The 19,102-nt window shown below is 45.4% G+C and overlaps 1 protein-coding gene across 1 annotated transcript in view; it reads left to right on the forward strand.

Moving 5' to 3' along the window:
- Positions 1-19,102, forward strand: part of TEDC1 (tubulin epsilon and delta complex 1) — an 88,518-nt gene that overhangs the window by 46,064 nt on the left and 23,352 nt on the right. Inside the window, exons 6-7 of the mRNA XM_054384190.1 lie at positions 9,653-9,739; positions 14,213-14,425. Coding sequence (XP_054240165.1) covers positions 9,653-9,739; positions 14,213-14,425 — 300 coding nt within the window. The remainder of the gene's footprint in view (positions 1-9,652; positions 9,740-14,212; positions 14,426-19,102) is intronic.

Genomic DNA, 19,102 nt, shown 5'->3' on the forward strand with positions numbered 1-19,102 from the left:
GTAAGAGGGGAAAGTGTCTTAGGGTGTCAGGGAGTGATAGGACTGGGGGGAATGGAGCAAAACTAGAAGTAGGTGGATTCAGATTGGATGTTAGGAAGAAATTCTTCTCCATAAGGGTGGTGAGAGACTGGCAGAGGTTGCCCAGGGAGGTGGTGGCAGCCTCATCCCTGGAGGTTTTTGCAGCCAGGCTGGATGTGGCTGTGAGCAACCTGCTGTAGTGTGAGGTGTCCCTGCCCATGGCAGGGGGATTGGAAGTGGATGATCCTTGAGGTCCCTTCCAACCCTGACAATTCTATGATTCTGTCTCTGAACCACAGTAGATATATACTGCATTGAAGCAGGAGCTGCACTATGTGGACTGACTGAGAACAACCCTTGGCTGTGATTGCCAGAGAAACCAATAAGGCTGATTCTACAGTTCACTGCTGCTTTTGTGCTTTTGCTTGTTTTACACTGTGCTTAACATCATTTGAATGCTGTGACAGTGACAGACCATAATACAATTACACCTGGGACAATGCAGCTGAAATTAATAAGCTGGAGAGACAAGGCTGAGGTGCTTTGTCATCAGGTGGCACTGGATACTCTTTTTTTTTTTTTTTTTTTTCCCTTCTGTGTGTGTTAAGTGCTGACAGACCTTGTGATGGCAGCAAGCCTTCCAGTATCTTAAGGGGGCCTACAAGAAAGCTGGTGAGAGACTTTTTAGGGTGTCAGGTAATGGTAGGACTTGGGGGAATGGAGCAAAACTAGAAGTGGCTAGATTCGGATTGGATGTTAGGAAGAAATTCTTCCCCATGAGGGTGGTGAGAGGCTGGCAGAGGTTGCCCAGGGAGGTGGTGGCAGCCTCATCCCTGGAGGTTTTTGCAGCCAGGCTGGATGTGGCTGTGAGCAACCTGCTGTAGTGTGAGGTGTCCCTGCCCATAGCAGGGTTGTTGGAACTGGATAATTCTTGAGGTCCCTTCCAGCCCTGGCAATTCTATGATGCTTTAGGCCAACAGAGGGAGGCCAGGCAGGCCCTGTGGTCCCATACAACACTACAGAAAGAGTTGTAGCAGCATCACATCTGGTGTCTGTAAGATGAATGATGAAATGCCCACTTATCATCTGGGTCAGCTGAGGCTGATGTAGGGGCATGTGTGGTGTCAGAGATGTGCCTTTTCTCCACATTCATAGCAAAATAGCCCTGGTCCTGCTGCCTCTCAACTTTCCTTACTAGGAGGTGTTAGAGCAGTAGTTGCTCTCCTTTGGTGATGGAGTCTGAAAGGGTCTCATTAGTGTGGCCAAGGAGACCTTAACTGCAGTATTGGGTCCTGAAGGAACACATTAAATTTCAGGGGGGGGGGGGGGAAACCAGTTAAGGTGAGGAGCTTTAAAACTCATAATCCATCTCTTGAATTGTGCCTTGAAGCTAACAGTAGCCGCTAGAGAGTGCAGAGCATCTTTGCTCGTGGAGTCTTTGCTGCTGCTGTTTTCATCCAAGAGAAGGATCAGTTAGCAGCTTCTAACAGAAAGGGACTTGAGGGTTGTCACTCTTCCCTTGTGCCAGAATATGGCTGTTGATGAAGGCTGAACCTGAAGTGCCCCAAAGCTGTAATGATCTGGCCTTCCAGTGTCTGAAGGGGGCTACAAGAAAGCTGGGGAGGGACTTTTTAGGATATCAGGTGGTTATAGGACTAGGGGGAATGGAACAAAGCTGGAAGTGGGGAGAGTCAGGCTGGATATGAGGAAGTTCTTCCCCATGAGAGTGGTGAGAGCCTGGAATGGGTTGTCCAGGGAGGTGGTTGAGGCCCCATCCCTGGAGGTGTTTAAGGCCAGGCTGGATGAGGCTCTGGCCAGCCTGATCCTAGTGAGAGGTGTCCCTGCCCATGGCAGGGGGGTTGGAACTGGATGATCCTTGTGGTCCCTTCCAACCCTGACTGATTCTATGATCTTGTGATCCCTTGCTGGGACCTCTCTTGTCCTGCATCCACTGCTACATCAAAAAGACACTTAAGCAAAGCAGGACCACTGCATTCTCCAGCCTTCTGCTATTGAAAGCAGCAAACTACAGTTACATTTGAGTATTGCTGTGACTTTGGTCACAACTGAACTGCTGCTGGAGAGCTGAGCTGAACTGAATCCTGGTTTTTAGAGGTGAGAATGCAGCTCAGATTGGGAGGAGACTGGTAGAACTTTTTTTTTTTTTTATAAAAACTTTGTGTGCAGTTGGTCATTAAATGTTAGGTTGTGGCAGTCGGTCATTAAATGTTAGATTGATGGCAGTCAGTCATTAAATGTTAGATTGATGGCAGTTGGTCATTAAATGTTAGATTAATGGCAGTCGGTCATTAAATGTTAGATTGATGACAAGTTTATTTATTTTTTGCTTTGGTTTTTTTTTTTTTAATCTACTGGCAGATGTTCTCTGGTTTTTTTTTTAAGTAGCCAAGGAAAGTTTTAAAATGATCTGTTACTCATGGTTTCAGATTTGTGTTTGTTTTTAAAATATATTTGTCACTTCATTTAAGGGACTGTGTTGAGACACTAGCGAGGGGAATGAATCGACATAAGGGAGCCTGTAATGTCCTTTAAATTAGTAATTTCTCTTAGTCAATAGTGTGCCTATTTTAAAATGTGTGAAAAATACCTGCATAGGCTATGATGGCTTGTCAAAAGAGCTAGGCTGGGAGAAACAGGATGCATATCAAGTTGGCAAGCTTAGACCAATCCACACATCAAATAACCTTTCAAAATGATTTTTTAACTAACATGAACATCTGTTGATAACTGTGTGCTGCTCTTTCTCTCCACTGGTGAAAGCTTGTCTTCTTTAGGTTTATTTTTCTGTCCTTGAGTGAGAGCAAAATTTTATCACAGAACTACAGAATCATTCAGGTTGGGAAAGACCCTCAGGACCACCAAGTCCAACCCAGAACCCTACTCTACAAGGCTCACCCCTAAACCATAGCCCCAAGCACCACATCCAAACCACCTTGAAACACCTCCAGGTTTGGGGACTCCACCACCTCCCTGGGCAGCACGTTTCAATCCCTGACCACTCTTGCCATGAAAAAATGTTTCCTCCTGTCCAGTCTAAGCCTCCCCAGTGGCAGCTTGAGGCCATTCCCTCTTGTTCTATCACTAATTACCTGGGAGAAGAGACCAGCAGCAGCCTCTCTGCAATGTCCTTTCAGGGAGTTGTAGACAGCAATGAGGTCTGCCCTCAGCCTCCTCTGTTTCACACTAACCATCCCCAGCTCCTTTTGTTGCTTTTCATCAGATTTATTCTCCAGGCCCTTCCCAGCTTTCTTGCCCTCCTCTGCCCTGGCTCCAGCACCTCCACATCTCTCTTGTATTGAGGTGCTCAAAACTGGACACAACACTCAAGGTGTGGCCTCCCCAGAGCTGAGTCCCAGGGGACAATCCCCTGCCTGCTCCTGCCGGACACAGCATTTCTAATGCCAGCCAGGATGCCATTTATGTAACATTTATATTTATTATTGCTTAGAGATTGAGTTTCTGTTTTGGATGCTGTGCAAGCCAGTCCTAGTCATGGTGAACATCTGTTAGTGCCCTGGGAGTGCAGGTGAAGCCATGCAGTTCTTGTCCCTGAGGAGTTGTCCCTTGAAGCAGAACTGAAGAAGCCCTGGATGTCACTTGCTCATCCAGCCCTAAGTTAAGGTCCTTAGAGGCCAGGGAAGATCTCCACTAGGAAGGCATTTCACTTGTGCCTCCAAGCCCCCTGTTCTTTCAGTGATCAGACAGGGAGGGAAAAGGAGGCTGGGGAGCCTTCCTTGGCATTTGGGACTAGCAGCCAGTAGTGTCCTCAGCTGAGAATGGATGAACCCCTGTGGAAAAGCCCCCCCAGGAGTTTAAGACATCACAGCTTGTGCTTTATAGCCCTTTATTTCTTAAGAGAGAGTACTAATGCTCAAGGGAAATAAAAAATGCTTGGTTTAGTAGGTGCTTGCAATACAGGCTGATTTTTAATTTAATTTTTTTAAAGAAGGCATTGCTTTGGCTGAGTGTAAGGATGGTGTTTTTGTTTATTCACTGCCAAATGCAGGATAAGGATATTAAGGAAGTACACAGTAGGTGGAGATAATAAGCTGGTGGCAAGGATAATAAAGGGAGGAGGGTAAAACCACCCTTAAGGGTTAGTTCCCCTGCTGAAGCTGGTGGTCATAACATGCACACAACAAAGGGAAGAACTGCTCCTCCTATGACTAGCACTTTTTCATGGTATGGTAACATCCAGTGTGGAAACAGACAGGAATCAGGATGTGTGTTCAGCTCTGAACTCAGAGGAGTTTAAAACACGAGCCAGAAGCTGCTTGTTCTTGTTGATATCTATGTGTGGGTTTGGGGTCTGTTAAAAAGAGAGGAAAATGGGCAAGTGTGGAGGGGGGGAAGAAAAAAATGAGTATGGCTAATGCTCTCTTCTGTGCAGAGAAACAGTGAACAAAAGCAGATGAATGATGGTCTCTTTTTGACGTCAGCTACGTGGGGGTTCTGGCTGGCAGTGCTCTGTGAACAGCTGTCAGGCAGTACTGTGATACAATTTGGTGCTTTTCTTTGAAATCCTCTGGATGAGGTTTCTCTGAAGTAAATTGTGATCTTTTTTTAAATTTTTATTTATTTAATTTTTTTTCGTGGTGCCTTTTGGATGTGCTTTAAATGAGCCTATATGTAGCTAAATGTATTTAGTACTGCCTGAAAATTTGGCTCTTCAGGTATGACATTGTACTTTTGTTGAAGTGTACCTTTTCCATTCTTACACATTTTGATCTTGGCTGTTAAAGTGTAAAACTCTTCCTTCAGTCTTCTTTTTCCTGATTGTTCCCCCCCACCTCCCCATTTTAATATATCCTGCAGCAAGAAAAGTGTGGCCAGCAGGGCTAGGGAGGTTCTTCTCCTCCTCTACTCTGCCCTGCTGAGACCACACCTGCAATCCTGTGTCCAGTTCTGGGTGCCCAGTACAAGAGAGACAGAGACCTGCTGGAGAGAGTCCAAGGGAGAGCCAGGAGGATGCTTAGGGGACTTGAGCATCTCCTCTGTGAAGAGAGACTGAGAGCCCTGGGGCTGTTTAGTCTGGAGAGGAGAAGGCTGAGAGGGGATCTGATCAATGTCTATCAATAGCTGAGGGGTGGGGGTCAAGTGGAGGGGGCCAGGCTCTTTTGGGTGGTACACAGGAATAAGCCAAGGAACGATGGAGACAAACTGGAACAGGGAAGGTTTCACCTCAACATGAGGAGAAACTTCTTTACAGCGAGGGTGACAGAGCCCTGGAGCAGGCTGCCCAGAGAGGTTGTGGAGTCTCCTTCTCTGGACACATTCAGAACCCACCTGGATGCATTCCTGTGCAGATTACCCGAAGTGATGCTGCTTTGGCAGGGGGCTTGGACTGCATGATCTCTTGAGGGCCCTTCCAACCTCCAATGTAGTGTGGTAGTGTGTTACTGTAAAGCCATACTTCAGTGTTGTCAGCGTCTGCAGTGAGGTTTGCAGCAATCTGGAGTCCAGTGCAAGTTTTCTCTCCATAGTCCTACGTGGAATGGTGATGAATCAGCAACATTTTGTCTCTGAGCCAATAATTTATTGCTGAAAGACATTGTTTTTGTCTCTCTAACAATAGGATGATTTTCTGAATATTTAGGCAGAGCAATTTTTTATTAAAAATGCTTTTGCCAGTGATGTGGTAGTTGAATTATGATCTGTGGGCATCAGAGATTAAATGCTTGCTGAGGGGAGCTGTCTGGAACCGAGCCTGTGAAAAGGATGCATGATGCTGCAAATTATTAACTATTGATTGCTGTAACAGGCTACAGACATCAATGACTTTGGCAATATGATAGTAAATAATCTGAAAAAAGATGAATATCTCAACAGAAAAAGTAATTACAAGTACGCTTAAATAATGATTTTTTGTTGCAAGTCTGATTTGTGGATACAAAAGAGGACTCAACTTTGGCCTCTTGGTCCTTATCCAAAAGCACCTTAGGGTTTCTGCAGCTGAGGTTCCTAAAGTTTCCTGAGTGCTGTGAGCTGTGCTGGATGCTTGGCTTTGGAAATCACAGCCACATGTCAGAGGAATCAGGGCTTGCTCTTTACAGAGTTTGCATTCTTCTGCATCACTCTGAGGTTTCCTGGCAGCCTGCTCGGAGGCAGCTCAGTTAAGCACAGCTTAGCCTGTGTAGCAAAGCAGCAGCTTTGCTTTACAACGGCTTAGAGAAGTTGTTACTGCAAAGTGTTTGCTCTCAGCATTCATTATGGAATTGCTGCAGAGATTAGCAGCTTGAATTTGTCATTACTTTTTCTTTCAGAGTAAGTATTTTATAGCAATAACTTCTCCAGATGAATGAAAGGAATGGATTTCGTTGTCTTAATTTTGTGTGGAGGGAAAGACAATTTTCACATATTACCCCTAAGCATCACTTAGATGTCCACATGAGACACATTTTTGACTTGCTGCTTCGCTTTGCTCATGAGACAAAATTAGTGCAGATGTTAGTCTTTAAATTTCATTAGGAGGCCTGGCAGCATCTGGGTCCTTAGGTCATTGAGAATGAGCAGGCAGTTCGAGAATTTTTTTTTCATATTTTGAGAGGTTTTTGTAGCAGCAGCAGTGGAACTGTTCATTGCATATAAAGGCATCTCTGTGTTGAACTGGTTTTGGTACTAAATGAGAAAGCAAAGGTACTGTATTTGGGGAAGTGCAGAGGTACAGTTTGGGGTTTGGTTTCCCCAGCTGCTAACAGAGCTGGAATACCAGCTGTGGTGTGCCTGCCATGAGTGACCTAAGAAAATGTAAGGCCTTGGCCTTAAAGTCACACAATGTGTAGTTTAGCTAACAGCAAATGCTCCTGGGAAGCTTGAGTCAGGGCTGAGGCTGGGCAAAGAAGCTGGCTGGTGCAGAGAGCTGTTCATTTGCTAAGTGCAGCTGTGAGTGATAGCCTCTCACCCCTGGGGCATGTGGGGGCTGTCCTTGGGACCAGATTCATACAGTCTGTTATCCTAGCCCTGCCTTGAATGTTTATTTCTTTTCATGGCTTTTACTAAGGCATCTCAAGAATATTTGTAGTACTTTCATTTTTATTGTCTTCTGCTTTATTCTCCTTGATGCAGTAACGTTAGAGTCTTGCAAGACCCATATAAAGGATGGCAGAGGATATTGGCATCCAGGAGCAGTGGCTTTGGTCCCTTGGGCCACAAACTCAAATGCTGGCTGTTGTAGGCTGCCTAATGCTGTCATGCTGCATTCCAGCTAGTTTGAAAACTGTCCTCCTAGGATGAGCAGTGGAGTCATCCTTTCACTGATTTATAGCTGAAACAACCTAGCACACAGTTGCTGGCCTGGTATTTCTGTGGGTGGAAATGCCCTAGTGAAGGTAAGGATGGCATAAGTAGGTGAGGGAGATGAATGCTTTCAAATGAGCTATTCAAGCTTTGTGTAACTAATGGAGCAGTTAAGGAAAAAAAAAAAAAAAGTAGAAAAATTGAAAGGAAAAAAAAAATCCCATAATGCAGAAGATCCTGAAAGGCTTGAGATCAGGATACTGGCTAGAAAGCTTTGTCTGTTCAGGTCAGTTATCTGCAACAGAGGACTTACAGGTTTGCTGACATTTCAGAACTGTACCCTTGCAGTTGTGGTATGGAAGCAAGTGGCATATGGCTTGCTTAACATTCAGGAGCTCCTCTAGTGAGACTCAAGCTCAAGATGGTAGATGTGAGTTTTGGTGTGGGTTTTTTTTGTTTTGTTTTGTTTGTTTTCTTTTTTTGTTGGTTTGGTTTGGTTTTTTTAAGGCTTAAAATGAAAAGCTCCCCCCCCATTCCAACCTCAGTCCTCTCTGGCTCTCACAAGGTGTGTTCCTGCTGCACCCACATGCAGCTCATGCCCGCATTGCAAAGCGACTTCAAAAGAAAGTAACTCAGCTGTTGCCTGAATGTTTAATTAAGTTTTCAACTGGATGTTATTGCCAGCATCAGATCCTGTAGTGTCAGCCGTTTGTGCTGTAGATATACCTATGACAAAAAGGAGGAAAGAAAAGAGGAGCTAGTACCCCATTCTTCCACCTTTCATATGCCAGCTGAGCTTGAAGCTGGCAGAGTCATTAAGCACAATGCCAAGTGTCAGTTGTGCCAACAAATGTGTAATAATTGTAGTTTGAATCCAGCAGTGTTTTAGAGCAAACTGCTCATAATTTCCAGCAGTTACTCTTGCAAAGTGTGTTCTTGCCTTTGATTTCTTTATCTTCAAGCTATATCTGCAGAATAAAATTGCAAAGGCAACTTATGTTTTGCAGTTACTCAAATTCTATGTTGTGTAGTTAGTAACTAAAGCAAACAAAGCTAGCAGAATATCCTTGTCTATATAAGGTGAGTTGGACTGGTTCTGATCTGGTCCTTGCTCTCTTCAACACTGTGTCATCTTAAAACATTGTCTTTGGTGTCAGATTGGTGTCAAAATTTGTTCATTTCAAAAATATGGCCAGTACTGAAAAGGTGAAGGCTGCTGAGCTCTGGTGTGTGCCTATTGTGTTCCTCCATAGTTTTTTCCAAGAGCTTGGTTTACTCATGTATAAATGTTTCCATGTACATGTGTGCATCCATGGGTGTTATATATATTTATGGTAAAAGATGCATCATTTGTATACCTAAAAGATAACCTGTCTGTCAGGTGCTCTCAGGTAAAGGGAAGGATTCCTCATGCAGCAGATCAGGCAGTTTCTATAGTACATGGATTTTAGAGGGTTTTCTTCCATGCTGATTTCATAGAATCACAGAATGTTAGGGGCTGGAAGGGACCTTGAAAGCTCATCCAGTCCAACCCCCCTGCAAGAGCAGAGTTACCTAGAGCAGATCACACAGGAACACATCCAGGCAAGTTCTGGATATCTCCAGAGAAGAAGGCTCCACAGTCATCTCCAGAGAAGGAGGCTCCACAGTCCCCCTGGGCAGCCTGTTCCAGGGCTCCGTCACCGTCGCAGTGAAAGCATTTTAGAGGATCAGAGATGATCTCAGTCTGAGTGATCTAAGTAAGGGATGGAAGATTTTGGGGGAGAAGGCAAAGAGCACTGGAGATACTGGAGATGTGAGTATTCTACAGGTGTGGGAGCAGCATGAGAAGGAGGTACACTGGACTAATGGAGATAGCTGTACCCCACAGTTGAGATCATTAGTATTGAATATGAGGAGATTGGCTCAAAGACCAACTGTGTAAGTTTTATCTGAGAGAAGGCCATAGATGGCTGGGAAAACAAGATGTTTAGACCTTACAGCCTTGATAAATATGAGTGTAATGGAGAGATTAAAAAAACACTCTCAGAGAAACATCTCATTTTGGTAGTCAAAAAGCATGGATGATTTGAAGATGCTCATGCATCCAGGCCATGCATCAGTTGATTCAGATGCCTCATTGTTCCCTCAAAACAACATGGAAACTCACAGTGATATACACAACAGCTGATGATGTTTGGGGTGAGGAATAAGTCAGTGATGCTGGGGAAAGTGTTTCACATGGTTCTGCAGGTTTTACAACATTCCTTGTGAAGTAACACAGTGTGGTCCTGTGTAACACTGGCACTCTTTGTACTTCAGACCAAACACACATTTTGTTCAGTTCACAAGTGATCCATGCCACCTAATTTCCTTTCCTTTGTCTCTTTTCCTCTAGCTGTTACAGCTTCTGGAGTCTGAAACCATGCAACTAGAAGCCTTTCTGGAGTGGAAGCAACTGGAACCAGTTTATTGGCAGTGGATGGTAATGAATCAAACTGATTTTGAAGGGTACAGCTTTCTTGACTCTAACATAGCTGACCACTTACAAAGGCCCCTTCCCACAAAAATAGATGTTGCAAACCAAAAGTTTAACAACACATCAGAAAAAAAAAAAAGAAAAAAAAAAAAAAGGAGTGTTTCGTTAATTCTCCCTTCCTTCATCCTTCCTTCATTGGCTGCAACAAGGCCAAACACCAGGTGCTGCACTTGGGTCACAACAACCCCAAGCAATGCTGGGGCAGTGTGGCTGGAAAGCTGCCTGGCAGAAAGGGACCTGGGGGTTCTAATGGACAGGCAGCTGAACATGAGCCAGCAGTGTGCCCAGGTGGCCAAGAAAGCCAAAGGCATCCTGGCTGGCATTAGAAATGCTGTGTCCAGCAGGAGCAGGCAGGGGATTGTCCCTTGGGACTCAGCTCTGGGGAGGCCACACCTTGAGTGTTGTGTCCAGTTTTGGGCACCTCAATACAAGAGAGATGTGGAGGTGCTGGAGCCAGGGCAGAGGAGGGCAAGGAAGCTGGGAAGGGCCTGGACAATAAATCTGATGAGGAGTGACTGAAGGAGCTGGGGATGGTTAGTGTGAAAAAGAGGAGGCTGAGAGGAGACCTCATTGTTCTCTGCAACTGCCTGAAAGGACATTGTAGAGAGGCTGCTGCTGGTCTCTTTTCCCAGGTAATTAGTGATAGAACAAGAGGGAATGGCCTCAAGCTGACATTGGGGAGGTTTAGACTGAACATTAGAAAACATGGAATGTGCTGCCTAGGGAGGTGGTGGAGTTCCCAAGCTTGGCTGTGTTTCAAGGTGGTTTGGATGTGGTGCTTGGGGCTATGGTTTAGGGGTGAGCCTTGCAGAGTAGGGTTCGGGGTTGGACTTGGTGATGCTGAGGGTCTTTTCCAACCTGAATGTTTCTGTGAGCTCTGTGCTTCCTTCAGTAAGATCCAACCCAGCTAAGCTGAGCTGATTCAGGGCAGAGTGGCAGAATTTCCTATAGCTAACCCAAATGAAAATATCTGATCTTAGCTCTCTAATCGTTTTTAAACATGTCAATTGTACATTTTCTTACAATTAAATGGCTTTTCAGAAGAGGACCTCTAAGCTTTATTGCAGACTTGAGAACAACTAAATTTGCAAGCAGCTGACACTGAAAACAACATCGTTTTCCCCAGCCAAATAGCGTGTTGGAATTGCTGATTTCCCCTTGAAGTGCATTGAGTGATCATAAGGAAATCAATAAGCCTTTCTCTGTGCATCTGATGATTTTTCAAGCGAGTGTAAACACTACCATCCATCTCCCTTCTCTCTACAACTTTTGCCCATTCACAGTTGCTGACAAGAACTCTTTAGAGCACCACATTAGCTGTATGAGTTCACAAGATTTTGAGAATCAGCAAACTGCCTGTTAATTGCCATCACGTGGTTATGTGGGGAGGGAGCATCAACACTAGCATAAGCCTGGCTCTGAGTAGGCAAAATAGAAGTTCAAGTGTTCTGGACATCCACCAACCCTTTGCCTCTGAGGCTGAATGGGGAGTCTTAGTGTGCTTCGTGACATTAAGTCCTAAATCAGAATCACAGAAACATTCAGGTTGGAAAAGACCCTCAGCATCACCAAGTCCAACCCAGAACCCTACTCTACAAGGCTCACCCCTAAACCATAGCCCCAAGCACCACATCCAAACCACCTTGAAACACAGCCAGGCTTGGGGACTCCACCACCTCCCTGAGCAGCACATTCTAATCCCTGACCACTCTTGCCATGAAAAAATGTTTCCTCCTGTCCAGTCTAAACCTACCCAGGGGCAGCTTGAGGCCATTCCCTCTTGTTCTATCACTAATTACCTGTGAGAAGAGACCAGCAGCAGCCTCTCTACAATGTCCTTTCAGGGAGTTGCAGACAGCAATGAGGTCTGCCCTCACCCTCCTCTTTTTCACACTAACCATCCCCAGCTCCTTCAGTCACTCCTCATCAGATTTATTGTCCAGGCCCTTCCCAGCTTCCTTGCCCTCCTCTGCCCTGGCTCCAGCACCTCCATGTCCCTCTTGTATTGAGATTCTCAAAACTGGACGTAATACTGGTGTGGCCTCACCAGAGCTGAGTGCAAGAGGACAATCCCCTCCCTGCTCCTTGTGAAAGACCTGACCAGCACAAGCATGACAGGGTGCTGAGCCATCTCATTTAAACTCTATTCTTACCCTGAAAGGTTGGGCTTAGGTGGTCCTTGAGGTCCCTTTCAACCTGGTATTCTATGAATCTCTTGAAATTGTTCCAGAGGCTTTTCTTTCCTTTTGCTGCTGATGGTTGTTCCCACATGCTGGAGGATGCATGGGAATGAGCTGTAGTTGGAGGTTACAGTAGTTTTCTCTTTCCACTTCACCTGTTTTGCATTGCTGACCTGATGGATGAGATGATGCTTGCATAGCTGCTGCCTGGTCTTCCTGAGGGTTGTGGGCAGGAGCATGACATAACTGCAGCAACTGTAGTGACTGAGTCATATCATTTAATGAATTTTGGATTAAAACCCCAAAACAACACATGCACAGCCTCCCAAGAAACACAAAGCAGCTGTTTTATTAACCTGCAGTTTGCTAACTGCTCAGTGTGCAGAGCGTGCCTGCATTGCCATGCCCTGGGCCTTTGCTCAGCACCAGCTGCTCCTCTCAGTGCTGCTTTGTGCCCATTTGCAGTGCTGATGCTTGCTCAGGCAGGCAGTTTTCTAGGGTGTCTTTGGTCATTCATAGCTATCTTACAAAGTTTGTTTGTTTGTTTTCCTTGTATGAGCCTAAAACCCTCTTGCTGTGAATTAAGCCAGAGTTTTTAACCTGAACATAGGTGAACATAAGGGAACACGGAAGGTTTCAGCTCAACATGAGGAGAAACTTCTTTACGTGAGGGTGACAGAGCCCTGGAGCAGGCTGCCCAGGGGGGTTGTGGAGTCTCCTTCTCTGGAGGCTCTCAGACCCCACCTGGATGCATTCCTGTGCAGAGTGCCCTTGGTGTTGCTGCTCTGGCAGGGGGCTTGGACTGGATGATCTCTTGAGGTCCCTTCCAAACTCTAATGCACTGGGATACTGTAACTATCTTCAGAGAAGACAGAAAGGGGGGAGGCATTACTGCCATCCTCCTTATAGCAATCTTCCATATAAATGAAGGCTGTTAGCATGTCACTACCTTCCCAGTCCCTTTCTAAGCTAAACAAAATCAGTTCTCTCAATGTCTCCTTGCAGGCCATTCATTCAGACTTCTGCTGTTTGTGGCTGCTTTCAGGTGGGACTTCCCCTCCCGTTTGTGTTTAGGTGCCTCACCCATGTGTCAGTGTTACAGTCGGTGCTCTTCTCTCACAGGAACTGGTTCACACTTTCTGAAATGGTACTTGACTTCAGCAGTGTGATATTGGTGACTTCTGGTTTTCTGACCTCTCTTCCAGCAGTGTTGCTGCTGAGCCAGTAATTATGCATTTGATTTTTCCCTTGCCTGTGTGTAGACCACACTGCTCCACTGCAGAATTTCCTCTCACAGTTTTCAAATTCCTTCTCCAATTTCTAAAGATAATTCTGAATGCCATTTAAGTCCTTAAAAGAGATTATGACCTCTCCTATTCAGTATCTTCTTGATAACAGTATGGAAAGAAATATTTAATACTCTTTGAGCAAGGAGGCTTGGGTCCTTCAGTGATGCTGTGCTACCCTGGCATAACTAGAGAATGCGGGTACCACAGTGTATGGGTGCATGGGTACATGCATTTCAAGGAGTCTTAAGTTATTTGTGGGTTTTTGAGTGTTTCAAGTAATGGTTTCTATCTCCAAAGGCAGCTGCAGAATTAATTCTAGAACCAGCTAGGTGGTCATGTTCAAGTAGAGCTGACAGCCTGGAGCAGGCATTCTAGAACCAGCTAGGTGGTCATGTTCAAGTAGAGCTGACAGCCTGGAGCAGGCATCTCTTGGGGTTCCTCAATCTGTACAGTTTTACATGGGCACAAGTGGTGCCATGGGTGTTAGAGCTCACTGTGCCACACAGCAGGTGAGGTGAGGCTCTTCTGAACCCTGCAAGCACTTGTCCCCTGCCTCATCATTATCACTTTGTTACAAAAAGCTGTAGAAGTGCATCCACCCTCAAGAGTTTGAGGGGAAGGGATGCCTCCAGAGCTTCAGCAGTGCTGATGATCTCTGCTGTCCCGTGAGTGTAACTTCATGGTTTAGTGCAGTGGAAAATAGCTGACAGCATGAAGCACTTTCTAAAATAAGCCAGGTTAGCAACACAAGTTTTCTGTTAACTTGGAAATATGCTTCAGTGAACTGAGGAGGTTATCTCTTAAAATAACTCTGGAATTGTGGAGCAACTGTATACTGAGATAGCAGCAGTGAATTCCTAGTTATGAGTTACCAGGAAGATGGTGGGGGGAAGGGAGTGAAGAATTTAGGTCCTGCTGTGAAAAGTAACTTCAGTTGTTTTTTCCTCTAGGAAACTGTGTTAGATAGTATGGCTGAAGAGGGAAATACCTGTGAGTCCCAGGATGCTCATGTGGAGAACAGCAGGCTGGCAAAGGTGCCCCCATGCTGCCCCTGGGCTGACAGCCTGACTGGGCAAATCGAGAGGCTGTCCAGAGATCTGATGACTCTCCATGACCACCTGCATCAGCTTGTGACTCACCGAAGGGCTGCGTGGTGTGAGAAGGTAAGGCCTTGGGTAGCCTTCTACATCATTGCAAGATCCTTCATTTTTCAGCTCTCTCATTACAGCCCGTTTTAGGGCAGCCTCCCTGTTGCTGCTTTGTGTCAACCTTGCTGCAGTCTCGATGTCAGATCTACAGTTGCTTGCCTGTTTATGCCCACAGCATGCCAGGTGATCTTTCAAACACAAAGCAGGCATCTCTCCCAGAGAGGCAGTGTGCTGAAACAAAGTAAGTGTTCTTTTGGAAGGGAAAGCATCAAAGGGTAGGGGTTACAGAGGAGAGAAGAGAAGAGGAGGAAATCGTGATAGCTCCCAGAGGGGACAGAGGCAGCAGGCTGAAAGCATCAGTAATGGTTATAGTGAGAGAAATAAAGATAGGTATTCAGAGGGAAAAGAGGGTGGGAGAGCTTGTCATCTTTCACTGAGTAAGTCTTTGAAATGCCTGCTGGGGGAAGGAATAAGGAGGATTTGAAACCTGTGAAGTGAGAGAAGGGACTAAGCACAAGGTTTGGTGGAGGAACAGACTGGCTGTGGGAGGCTGGCTGCGGAGGCAAGCAGGTGACATGAAGGAAGTACACATGGTGTTCACTGACATGGGGCTGGGGAGACACTGGGAAGCACCAGGAGGGGGTAGGTGCAAGATGCAGAAGGTGAATCTGAGTATTGACACACTGGCAGAAGGAGAAGATTCAATGAAAATTCAGGCATTAAGAGGAAAGGGTACCAGAGAATCTATGGAAACTATGTATGGAGGAAAAAGGGAGAGAGACAGTTGGGGCAGATAGAGCAGTAATAAAAGTGCTGTACCACTGGGTTGTGTCTCTGCTAACTCAGGGGAGAGGGTTTTGGGGGTTTTTTGCTTCAAGTTTTGCTTGGTTGGTTTTGTTGTTTGCTTTTGTTTGGGTTTTTATTTTAATTGAGGTGATGGTAGACAAGATTTGTAATAAGACCAGCTGAAAAGTTGACAGGTTGTCAAGTCAAGAGGTGTTTGCTTGAGTTCAGAAGGGTCTGTCATGAAAACAGTGTGTAGAGAGCTAGTTGCTCTCTTTCACTCTGAGGATAAGGAGCTAATTAGGATGAGTGGGATAGGGGTAGGCACAGGGAGCTGTTGCTTTACACAGAGTATGGAACTTCATCCCCCAGGACACTGTGGATATAAGCAGTGTATGTGGGATTAAAACCTGTTGGGCACATTCTTGGAAGATGAAATCCATCAAAGATTATCAAGTATACAAATACAACTTAAAAACCATAACAAGTTCTGAGAGTACAAATCATTGCAGGCTGGGGGAATATTCTGAGGAAGTATTTCCATAGATGTGGCCTTCTCTTGCAGGCTTCTCTAGACACTTGTTGTTGATCACCGTCAGTGATGGGGAGCTGGGTTAGGCAGGTCTCCAGTGCCATCAGATTTGGCTGGTTTTGTGGCAGACCAGACAAGACCATTGCAGGATGACTCACACCTAGGATGCCAAAAATAAAATTTCCAATGCATAATTTCCAGAGCAAGATATGCTCTGACTCCTCTTCTCTATAACAATATATGTGCTGTTAAGTATTATGTAAGAGCCACATTCAAATGGTTTTGTGCTTGCATTTTGGAAAGGAAGTCCAAAAGGACGAACCGATGAATTCTTCTTCATTGTACTTTGAAATAGATGCACTGATTGGATTTGAGTGATGGTTGGTCAAGTTCCAGTGTTTCTGAGATTCAGTGAGTGTCATTTGAGTTTATGACTGTGGGTAAGGAATGCAGTGCATCTCAATGTGCTGTTAAAAGGATGGCTTATCATAAGTGCCCCCTCTTCTACGTGCCCTGGAACAGAATTGTTTTGTAACACTGCATGACAGCATTTTTTGGAATGCTGGGGGTCAGATGACTCTCACATCAATCCTCTTTATATCAACCCTTCCTTTGAACAGTGTTTCTGCTTATGTGATGCTTTCTGCCTGTAGTCTGTCTTTTTTTTTTTTCTCCCCACATTCAGGATGGTTGCTGAATGCTGGCTCCTCTATCAACTGTATTTTTCTGCCCCCTTCAGTCTTCTCCCTGGAGAAATAAGCTTATCAAATCCCTCCTTCTGTAATATTTTTATAGTCAAACAGAAGGGAAGATACAGCAGTAACTAAAGTGGTCATTATCTCTAGCTTTGTATCTTGTGATACCGAGACATCTGGAAATTATCTTGACTCTCACCAGCACGCTCAGCTGAGGGACGGGACAGCTCGGTGCAGCTCTTGTGCCTGCCACCTTGTACTTCATGGAAAAACAAAGTGGTAATGCACAGAGTAAGGATGTCTGTTGTTACCAGCAGGCCTGCTGTCTGTGCCAGACGACTGAGTAGAGACTGTTCTGAAGAGCAGAATGGAGGGCAAACGATTAAACACGATGTGCTGGGGGGCAGCTTTTGCAGGGAGGAATCACGAGGCTACAAATCTGCCGGGGCTCTTTGGAAGGGACCAGGGAGCATGTGGGCAAGGGAGGCTGAAGTGACGTCGCCTCCTTGCGTTTACAAATGGCATTTGGTGCAGCCCCTGAAGAGCTTCTCAACAAAAATAAACTGCCCACGTGGCTGGCTTTCCTCTTACTCTTGAGCAAACAGCAGAGCAGGAAGCGGGGAGGAGGTGGCTGGGGTGGGCTTGCCTCACGGAGCCTCACGGCCTGTGCTGCTGCTCAGCCTGGGTATGACTGCGCTGGGAAAGGAGGTGCAGAGCCAGGTGTCCGAGGGGATGGTGCCCAAGATGGGACTAAATCCTGAAGGACAGCAGCGCAGGATTGTTGAGAGTCCTTGTGCTGAGTAGTGAAGTGGTCAAACGTGGGATAAAATTGCACAGGGGTAAATCTACCCAAATGAATCTGAAGGGAGAGTCGCCATCCTGCGTGCTTTTTCTGGTCTGACTGTCATGGCTGATGTGAATGAGCTCTGGGGATTATAACTATGGCTCTGTGGAAATGTTCAGAAATGCTGAACTGAATCCTAACAGTTGGTAGAAAATCAGAAGAACCCAAAACAAATTAGTCCCATCCCTTCCTGGAATGCTTTGTGCGGTTCTGGCACAGGGAGGGGAAGTGATGATGTCCCTCCCAGGTTGTGAAAGGGTTTCTCTGCCAGGAAATTTGCCTAGCATAGAACTCTTTGCAGGAGAAGAGGAGAGAATGAAGAGGGGTATTTTACTGGAGCAGGAGGATACTTTTTTTTGTTGTTTATAGTTCTTCTGCTACTCCTTGGTTTTCGTAATGGCTGAACCCAGTGAGAATTATTGGACAAATTAGTGAATTTAAAAAAAAATATATCATTCTTCAGCAAGAAATATAGAAAAGTAATCTCTAATTAGGAAAGCCTTTAGCTGCTAGCTACTGGAGTTTAGAAAGTCGTGTCTTCTAGTGAGGTATTATTAAGTGTTTTTCTTGTCCTGAACTTATTCCCTCGCTGTCTGCTGTTGGAGACTGTTGGAGATAGTGCTGGGTTAGATGGAGCTTTGATACAGCAAGGTGCAGTTGCTCTTTCTTTACATCCAGTTTAGCATCACAATGCAATAGAGAAATTGGGGAGAGTCCAGAAGAGCAAAATGAAACTCATGTTGAATCTGGAATGTAAGGTCTTTGAAGGGCTTTGAGAATGGAAAGACTAAAGTGAAGTATCTGATTCTTTGAATATAAAGAAGCTTTCTTTGGAGGAAAGAGCTATTGAATTATTTTTTGTTTTTCCCATGGGACCTGCATGTAAATCACAACACAGAGCTTCTACTATGATGCTAAGAAAAATTCCTAATCCCAGGGCAGAGAAACATTGGAGTAGGTTGGTGAGCTGTGAAGTCTCCATTCTTGGACCCTGCACAAACCAGGTTGTGCAAGTATCTGTCAGGCATAGCTGCACAGGAGTTGGACCTGCTGTAAGACTATTAATTGGGCTTGGAAACCTGTAAGATTGTCTTTGACTTATGCAAGTTCATGACTGATTTATGTTGGACTACATAGAAGTATTTCAGGTGTGTTGAAGTCATTGCTACACCACCCTGTCTGGTTTGCACCATTAAACACAACTGCTTGCTGTTCAGGATGTGGTTTCAGGGCCAATGTGCCTATTTGTTGCGAGGAGGATCATCTGCACACTGTGATTCTGGTAGTTCAAACTATCCCTCTTACATCTTCTGAAATGAAGGAACTCATTCTCCTTGTTTTCTTTTGTTTCTTTCTGTTTCCTTATTGTCTTTCATTTGTTTCTGCCTGTCCCTAGCTCTTGCCTTGATTGCTTGGAATGAGTCTTAAAGCGTTTCCGCTTTTGGGGACATGCACTAGAAGACACCAGAAGTCTTGCAAGGGGATTTGGGTGATCTATAAACCCTTGATGAATAGGACATTTTAACTGATACCCATCTCTGGGCAGCAGTTTATTCAGGATCTTGGAGGAGAAAAAGGCATATCATAAAATCATAAACTTGTTAGGGTTGGAAGGGACCTCAAGGATCATCCAGTTTCAACCCCCTGCCATGGGCAGGGACACCTCACACTACAGCAGGTTGCTCACAGCCACATCCAGCCTGGCTGCAAAAACCTCCAGGGATGAGGCTTCCACCACCTCCCAGGGCAACCTGTGCCAGTGTCTCACCACCCTCGTGGGGAAGAATTTCTTCCTAACATCCAATCTGAATCTACCTATTTCTAGTTTTGCTCCATTC

The sequence above is a fragment of the Indicator indicator genome, chromosome 10 (assembly GCF_027791375.1).
Source record: "Indicator indicator isolate 239-I01 chromosome 10, UM_Iind_1.1, whole genome shotgun sequence".
NCBI classification, from domain to species: Eukaryota; Metazoa; Chordata; class Aves; order Piciformes; family Indicatoridae; genus Indicator; species Indicator indicator.